The 9,085-nt window shown below is 48.2% G+C and overlaps 1 protein-coding gene across 4 annotated transcripts in view; it reads right to left on the bottom strand.

The window, feature by feature from the left end:
* The window catches only part of sema6a (sema domain, transmembrane domain (TM), and cytoplasmic domain, (semaphorin) 6A), a 74,807-nt gene that overhangs the window by 32,657 nt on the left and 33,065 nt on the right, over positions 1–9,085 (bottom strand). For all 4 annotated transcript variants that reach the window (XM_028996094.1, XM_028996093.1, XM_028996095.1 and 1 more), the window contains 3 exons: positions 2,509–2,569; positions 1,226–1,288; positions 348–449 (listed from right to left, as the gene is read on the bottom strand). In XM_028996094.1, the coding sequence (XP_028851927.1) occupies positions 348–449; positions 1,226–1,288; positions 2,509–2,569 (226 nt within the window). The remainder of the gene's footprint in view (positions 1–347; positions 450–1,225; positions 1,289–2,508; positions 2,570–9,085) is intronic.

Here is a 9,085-nt window from a genome sequence, read left to right as displayed (position 1 = left end):
GTCTACAGGGTGCCCCACTGTGAGCGTGATCATGTTCCAAGAACAGCCATTCCATCGTCCCATCCTATCATCATTCTAAAAGCGAGATGAAAGCCTGGCAGAGGAGACGTTTTCTTTGAACAGCGGGACTCTCATATCCCCGAACTGCGGTGTCGTGCCGGTGCAGACGCATCTATTCCCGAAAGAAAACATCGGCCCCGCACCTGCCCGGCCAGCCGTGCACGGCGGAACAGACAAGCCATCCGTCAGCAGCCGCCACCTCTGCGTTTCTGTGCCATGACGGATCATGGCACGCGGCCATGTTTGCATTCCAGCAGCGTTATGGCGGTGAAAGTTTCGGACGCTACCTTGAACGTTCGGCAGGATGGGTTGAAGGCGTTGGTCCCGCACACGAAAAGCGTGTCTTCGTTCTGTTGCAGGAGCACCTTGATGAAATTGTGGCATTCATCCTTTTACAGAAAGACAGAAAAAGCATGAGATCCTTTAAGATGCATTTACAATAAAGAAACAACTATTTGAGCTCTAAATAATTGCTAAAATATTCCCCATAGTCTTTTCAAAAATGGTGCTCATTAATTATGTTTTTTAATTAATAGTTTACATTTTATAAAATGACAGCAAACAGACAACCGAAATTTGCATGTAATGACAACAAGGATGTAACGATGCACCCTGAGTTGCCTAAAAATCTGTATAAATGTGTGAGGATTAAAACCAGTCGAAATAAAATAATCAATTGCAATATAATTTCTCAAAAAAAAATATTTTTTAAAAAGTACACCGAGCATAACAGACTTTTCGGCGAGGGAAGTCTGACTGTTTTACCCGCCATTTAGGAAGGTGCACCTGAGACTCCTCCTCCCTGTATATTTACATATTTACTTCTCAGCTATAAGTCAATTCTGCTGAATAAAGCCAGTCTGTTTTACCCGCTCTGTAACCCTAGTTCCCCGAGTCAAGCATTTGATGGGTGGCATCAGGCGAGTTGTGGCCCTCTTTTACCGAAGACCCACATCCACCGGTGTGCTGGAATTCGGCTACAAGAGACTTGATGTATTTTCAAATATAGATTTTCTATTGATTTTAAAATGGTTGAGTGCACCACTACATGCCTCACGTTTTAATGTCACAGTGTGATGGCACACCTTTATACTGTGCACTGCATACATATATTGTTTTGCTCTACATTCGGTATATGCACAAAAAAAATAAAAAAATAGAGTACCTTGTGCTTCCCTTTCATTCGACAGGTGTCCACGTCCGCTTGCCTCGATTTCCACGTCAGCTTCTGAGGAAAGGAAACCAAAGCTCGACCAATCGGAATCTGCTTAATGCCCCACTCTGGCCATTTCAATAAATCTCCTCCTTGCACTGCCCCAAAGGTCAGCGTTACCACCTGGGCCGTATTTACTGCCCCAGCAATGGCTGCATACGTACGTAACAGTGTGTTTATGATAACGCTACGCCCATAAACGCGGTGGGGATCTGTGGCTGGGACAGGACGAATGGTTTCCATAATCGTAAATATTCCGAGGTTCCCAGAGGAACTAAAGTGGTGCTAAAGTGCTATTGCACTATGTGCGTTTTGAAAATCTGCACACTCTCAGTAATTTTCTAATTCATGACTAAAAAGCAATAATAATGTTAAAATATGCAAATTTGAGCTTATAGCCCCACATTTTACAGCTTCGTATCACAACTGAAAGTTGGGTTTTTTTTATCACGTAATGATGACTTCTTATGACTTCATATTTCGCATTTGCAAGTTGATATGTCACGGCTGCCACTTGACATGAGCAGCTGAGACTTCATTAACTCACGACGACGCCTCCGCTCCTCATGAACTTTCTCCAACGTCGTGCTGATCTGCATTGTGAATGCAGCCAGCATTTTCGTCTCCAGCTTTCCGGAATACTTTAGCAGGGCAATTACTGCCTTTATTTACTTGGTTTTTGACTGAAACTCAAACGCGGTGAAGAGCGGTAATTTAATTCAAGTGTTTTCTCTTTTCATTCGTATTGAATATTGGAACTCAATATAGCAATGAGTTAATTTGAACCCCTTCTTTTTAATGCGCTGATCATGCTGAAATGCACTGTATGCGCTGCTAAAATGCAGAATTTCTTTCTTTTTGTGGTTTTGCGATTCTGTGGTTCCACTCCAGGTAACAGGATGTCTTTCCGAGAGAATCCACTCATGTTGCTGTTAATGTTACTCGGACGTTGTTCACGTTTACTGCGTGTGAGCTTTTTTCCTTCGTTCTTCTTGCTCCGCCCACCATAACAGGAACAGGGTGACACACCGGGAGCAGTTACGCATCCGGCAGCCACGCAAGTCCCCCTCCCTCATGCTTTTGAAGAAGATGACGCGTGGCGTTGAGTCCTGATAGGATAACGGGCTTAGCGGGGTCAGCGCGACGTTGCGTCTCCCGGCGGATCCCGGCCAGGTAGTCAGAGGGGAGGGCAGGGCGAGCAAACAAAACGGAAAGGCTAGAGGTCGAGCGCTCACCTTGCTGAAGAAGAGCTCGTCCGTGTGCGCCAAGTCCACGTCCACCGCGTATATGTGGTCCCTGCAAGAGATCCAAGCAACAGCCTCCGTTCAGGAACGGGACTGGTTCAGTCTATGAACTGGACACAGATACACAACCACAGACAGACAGTCCACTCTGAAAAAATGGAGAACTACAAGTGAAAGTGAAGTGATTGTCACGTGTGATACACAGCTGCACAGCACACGGTGCACACAGTGAAATTTGTCCTCTGCATTTAACCCATCACCCTGAGTGAGCAGTGGGCGGCCCTGACAGGCGCCCGGGGAGCAGTGTGTGGGGACGGTGCTTTGCTCAGTGGCACCTCAGTGGCACCTTGGCGGATCGGGGTTCGAACCGGCAACCTTCTGATTACGTGGCCGCTTCCTTAACCGCTAGGCCACCACTGCCCCAACTATACAACTATTAAGAGGTGTGAACCTTCACTGGTATCATGATTCGATCAATTATGTTTCCAAAAGATGAGAGTTATGAAACCAGGTGAGGTGGATTCGACGTGGGTGTCCAGTGTTCGGTCGGCTCTGTGTTAGGGAACTCTAATGAGCGTTAAAGAGCGACAAGTGAATGCAGCTACAAGGCGCAACAAAAATGAGTAAGGCGTTCAGAGGGCGTTCATGTGTGGGGACGGTGCTTTGCTCAGTGGTGCCTCACTGACAAACTTTACAATTCCTTTTACAATCATTTACCTTAATACTCATTCCTGCACTTTTGCCACGGTTCACGTTTCAGCTGGGGTGGAAGGAGACCTCTGCTTCTGATTGGCTAAAGTCCCAAATGTCTGATCTAGCCAATAGCTCCTCAGGTGTGGAGGGGGGGGTGTCGATGACACGTGTTCATGTAACACTCCCAAGTGGAGGCAAGTTTGTCACAGAAAAGCGTTATTGTGTGGACAGGGTCTTAAATTTTAACCCGTCCAACAGGTCTTTTTCATACAAAATGTGGACGGGATGATGCTGTCTTCATGACAACTCAAACGTACAGGACACACCCGGTCCTGTGTTGATTAAAAAACAGGACAGGACACATCTGCGTTTTAAGCGAAGTGTGGCAACCCCCTAACCACAAGTCTGGCGGCCATCATGGCCACAGTCAAACCAACTTTGAAGTGGTCCCTGTCCAGATAAAGGTCCCTTTGTTTCTGCTTCCTAGAGGCAGGATGGGGGGTGCCAAGCCATTCTGCGCCGTTCAGGTCAATTAAGCGCGGTGTTCAGCTACAGGAAATCTATACTAATGCTCATTACCGTACACAGGAGCCGTGTGTTCGGCTGGAGGCGCGGCTCTCCTGCAAGCATGTGGCCGGTACAAGGGGGCCTTTGTCGCCGTGTCGGCTCTGTTTATGGTAAAAAAAAACGCTCGCGACTGCATTCATTTGTATGAGATTGCTTGCAAATGTGTTTTTAATCAGGCCCCCGACCCGCCCGCATCGTCGGAGCTGCATTTAATTACGCCCCGCAACCTGAGCCGCGCCGCGCCGCTGCCGTTGCCCAAATTTAATAAAAGGCGCGGGACCAACAGCCATTTTTGAAACGGAATCTACTTAAGGCGGGAGCTTCCTGGAGCTGCGCAGTCGTCCGTAGACCAGCGAAACGCGGTCAAATTATGTTATCAGAGTTCCCGCCAGAACGGTGCAATTAATCAAAACGTGGAGTCGTAATTTGGGGGGCAAAGAGAACCAGAAATCCGAGCGATTTCCAGCCTTTCAGAGCCACTCCTGACCGTCGAGGCAGTACCAGCGGCAGCAAAAATATCAAAAACGATCCCTCCGAAGACGGGAGCGTTTCATTACGCGGCAGGGTAAGGCGACCTGGTCTGGGGGATTTCCGGGAGGGACGATAAGGTGTCGCGTCTCGCCTTACTGTCTCCGAGCATGCTGAGCGCGTCACGATGTCCGAACAGGAATGTCACCATCTAGGACGGCGAAAGTGGCCGAGACTACCATGTGATGCTGGGATTCGGTTCAATTAAACTTCAAATATCAATGGAAAACTTTTGATTGTGGGAAGAAAAAAAAGAAAAGTGAGTCGTGAGCGACACACATTTGAGTTCATTTTGAGATATTTGGGGATATTTTGTTGAACGAGCACAACGTGTGACCCAGTTGAGATCTCAGTTGAACCTCATTATGCGACGTATCTCTCGCTCGGGAGAATAACACTGGGAAGCAGGAGGCAGCAGCAAAAGTCTCGGTTTGCTTTGCTCAGTTTGTTGTGTCTCGCCGAGAAACTTTTGAGGCACTGACGAAAACGAGATTTCGAGAATGTGTCACTTGCTTTGCTCTTTAGTAAGAAACATTTGAGAAAACACTCGAAAACCCACTCGTTTAAAAAGTATTTCAAACAAGTCTAGCAGTAACACATGCACACATACTCACAAAAATAATAGGCTCATAATTTTGTAAACTCAAAATCTATAGAAACCGAATGAGAATTGCTGGTGTCTTCACCTTGTAAGTCGCTTTGGATAAAAGCGTCTGAGTGTCTGCCAAGTAAAGTAGAGTAGAGTAGAGTAGAGTAAAGTAAAAGTAAAAGTAAGAGTAGAGTAAAGTAAAGTAAGAGGTAGAGTAGAGTAAAGTAAAAGTAAGAGGTAGAGTAGAGTAGAGTAGAGTAAAGTAAAGTAAAGTAAAGTAAGAGTAAAAGTAAGAGTAGAGTAAAGTAAAAGTAAGAGGTAGAGTAGAGTAAAGTAAAGTAAAGTAAGAGTAAGAGTAAAAGTAAGAGTAGAGTAGAGTAAAGTAAAAGTAAGAGAAAAAAATGTAAGAGTAAGAGTAGAGTAGAGTAGAGTAGAGTAAAGTAAAAGTAAGAGAAAAAAATGTAAGAGTAAGAGTAGAGTAGAGTAGAGTAAAAGTAAGAGAAAAAAATGTTAAAGTAGAGTAGAGTAAAAGTAAGAGAAAAAATGTAAGAGTAAGAGTAGAGTAGAGTAGAGTAAAGTTAAGTAAAGTAGAGTAGAGTAAAGTAAAAGTAAAAGTAAAAGTAAAAGTAAAAGTAAAAGTAAAGTAGAGTAGAGTAAAAGTAAGAGAAAAAATGTAAGAGTAGAGTAGAGTAGAGTAAAGTAAAAGTAAAAGTAAAGTAAAAGTAAAGTAAAGTAAAGTAAAGTAAAGTAAAGTAAAGTAAAGTAAAGTAAAGTAAAGTAAAATGAAATGGCCACAGCTCGGCCGATTTGCAGTGTTGCCGTGCTCCTCCCCTCCTTCACCAAAAAAAAAAAACCAGGCCAACATTCCCACGGAGCCGAGAGATAAGACCGGGCCAAGTGATGCGGAACGCAAACATCCTGAGGGAACAATGAGCGGCCCGGCGCAGACCTGCACCTGCGGCCGACGGGTGGGATGGCTTCCCGAAATCGGACGAGCCGCTCCCAAACAAACCAGGTCGCTCGGAAAACCGAACTTTCGTGGAGCGGGATGAGCGCCTGTCGCGCGCGAAAACAAAGGGCCCCAGGGCCCCCTACTGCACCGCGAGCAAACAAACCCGGAGCGGCGCGTTCGCTCATGGCGACTCGACGGGGTCCGGCCCGCCGCGGCATTACAGACGGCAGTAAAACGGATGGTGTGTGTGTGTGTGTGTGTGTGTGTGTGTGTGTGTGTGTGTGTGTGGGAGGGGGACGGAGAGGTTTTCGGGGCATCCACCACGAGAACAGAATAGGGGCTTTGTGCGGGAGAATGTCGTTTTCATAACGCGCCGTTCCTTCGGAGGGTGAGCGCGGCCCACTGCCGTCCATCTGGTGGCCCTTTTGTGGGACAATCGCTGTCTCTGGGACAGCAGAGAGGGCGGGCTGGATTAGTATGCGATGCACAGCTACCTGTCAAAGAGCGGCCCCTATTTACGCATCGCGCCCCCATATTTGCCCCTTCTTCCGGCCGTCGGACATTGTGTAGCTGTCGGCAATGAATGGAATTTGGTGACGTCGATAATGACAATGAACGTGGTATCTATAATTCCAGCACCACAAGAACGTAACATTCATGTTCAACACTGAACGCTAAAGTATTCTGTCCACAACGTGCGGCGTCAGAACAGCACCAAGGGAAGTCGTCACAACGAAGACACGGCGGAACCTTTCAAAATTACGCTACATTGCGTAAAAAAAAAAAAAGAAAGATTCACCACTCTGGTTGTCAGAAGGTTGGACATTTACATTTACGGCATTTACCAGACGCCCTTATCCAGAGCGTCTTACAGTCAGTAGTTACAGGGACAGTCCCCCCGTGGAGACACTCAGGGTTAAGTGTCTTGCTCAGGGACATGATGGTAGTAAGTGGGGTTTGAACCTGTGTCTTCTGGTTCATAGGCGTTTGTGTTACCCGCTAGGCTACTACCACCCATAGAACACCTGACGCTAACGTAACCAGACGTGATTATTCTTGCTCGCCACTTGCTCCCTCGACTCGGCCGCTATCTCGTACCGGGCACCACTTCACACGCTAGCCCTGGCCCCGCCCCCCCTGGCCAGCTGAATGGGGGGGTAAAAGCAGGCCGGGTCACGGTTGCCATGGAGAGGCAGTGCCTGGGGGACGAAATGCGGCCCGAACCCCCCGCTCCGGGCAGGACTGGGAGGGAGGGTTTGACAGGCTCATGGCCGCTGGCAGCGCTCGGCAGATCCACGGTTCGAAAATGCACCACCCCCACCCCTACCCCCCCCACCCCCACCCCGGGCCCGAGGGCAGGAACACCAGGAAGCAGCTTAGCTCCGATTAAGCCGGTGAGTGTCTGCCGTACCTCTACACACAGCGTCTGCCCCGAGGGGCGGGGGGGGTTGGAAAGAGATACGGTGGGGGGAAGTCTCGCCCTCGGCTGACACACGACAGCGACGCTCGGCCTAATCCGGCCCACAGCGGGCCGTGCACCGATCCCGCCGCGGAAAGTGAATACGGTTGTGACTGCGGCGGGGCTGGAGGATGGGCGTGTTTCGGGGCAGGGGGGGACTTGCGTTGGGGGAACGCCGCCTCTCTTTTTCTCGTACTTGGCTGACACAGACTCACGGTGGGGGGTGGGGGGGGGGGGGGGGGGGGCTTTGGCCGAAGCGGCGATTATGGTTTCAGGTACGCATGGCCACGATGCCGCAGATCAGTGGAAGTGGACGCGAGGACGTAGAGCCGCTGAGCTGGAAAAAAAAAAAAAAAAAAACGAGCCACAACAAACGCGACCTCGATTCCTAATTACCGCAAAGCCGATCTCGGTTTTTATTGGGGAGGGGGGGGAAATCCAATTAGATTAAGACTGGCAAAAAAAATGGCAAAACACTCTGCCCTTCTCGCTCTAAAACCAACACGCCGAATCCGCTGAACGGACGATCATTGCCAGGGATTATGCTCGTTTTTTTTTCCCGTTTCCTGAGCAAATCCAATTTTTTATTTTTTTTTTCCTCCCCCGTTGATTCTGCGTCGGTAGATCTGAACGTGCACGAGTGGCGAGCTGGTGTTATGGCCGACAGAGGCTCGATTAACACCGAAAGCGCTGATAACGGGGCCAAGCCGCCGGAGGCCCGTCTGCGGTGCTGCGACTGGGCGACGGCCACCTTTCCGCGGCCAAGCCGGGCTCTGTTTACCCACAGGGGGAGGAGGAGCGGGCCCGGCGGCGCCCCTGCGGCCGTCCAGCTGAGCTCATGCTAATGGGTCATAATCGCTTCTGATATCATACATTATGCACTCGATATAGCGTCCAATTCCTCTGTTTGCATAGACATTAGTTGCATCTAAATTGCAAATGTGTTTTCAACCAGCCTACTCACATCGGATTTGTTCATAGGGCCGACCCCAGTTTAACATATACATCTGTTATCTAAAGAGCCAAAAACCATTTATATTCGTGCCACTGATCAGACGCCCTTATCCAGAGCGACTTACAACCAGTAGTTACAGGGACAGCCCCCCCCCTGAAGACACTCAGGGTTAAGTGTCCTGCTCAGGGACACGATGGTAGTGAGTGGGGTTGAACCTGGGTCTTCTGGTTCACAGGCGAGTGTATTACCCCACTAGGCTTCTACCACCCCTGGCGCTAATCAGGTATTAGACATCAGAGTGTCGTGATTGAAAAAAAATATCTGTCTCATCTAGGAAGGGCAAAGGTCAGATATGGCTCACTATACGGGCATAGTTACTGCATGAGAAAACCTGTTCTGGCAACAAGGAAGCGTTCAAGTTCCGTGAAAATGAACAATGGCACTGTGTGATTACGCTAGACATCCCGATATCAGCGGTATTCATCATCATTCATCATCATCATAGTTTTACCAACGTTCATTGATTTGTGATTAGTCAGTAATTTGTGGCCCGAGTGAAAAATGTTCAACTACAGCAACGACTGTAATAATACATTATTACATTATAATACATTATTTATTATTTAGTTATTTCAAGTACGCAACATATCTTGATAAACCTTAATAAACCTAGGGTGGTAGTGGGTAACACACTCGCCTGTGAACCAGAAGACCCGGGTTCAAATCCCACTTACTACCATTGTGTCCCTGAGCAAGACGCTTAACCCTGAGTGTCTCCAGGGGGGGACTGTCCCTGTAACTACTGGTTGTAAGTCGCTCTGGATA

The sequence above is a fragment of the Denticeps clupeoides genome, chromosome 11, assembly GCF_900700375.1.
Source record: "Denticeps clupeoides chromosome 11, fDenClu1.1, whole genome shotgun sequence".
NCBI lineage: Eukaryota > Metazoa > Chordata > Actinopteri > Clupeiformes > Denticipitidae > Denticeps > Denticeps clupeoides.
Note: the sequence above shows the minus strand (reverse complement) of the source record. Positions and strands in the feature narration are given on the sequence as shown.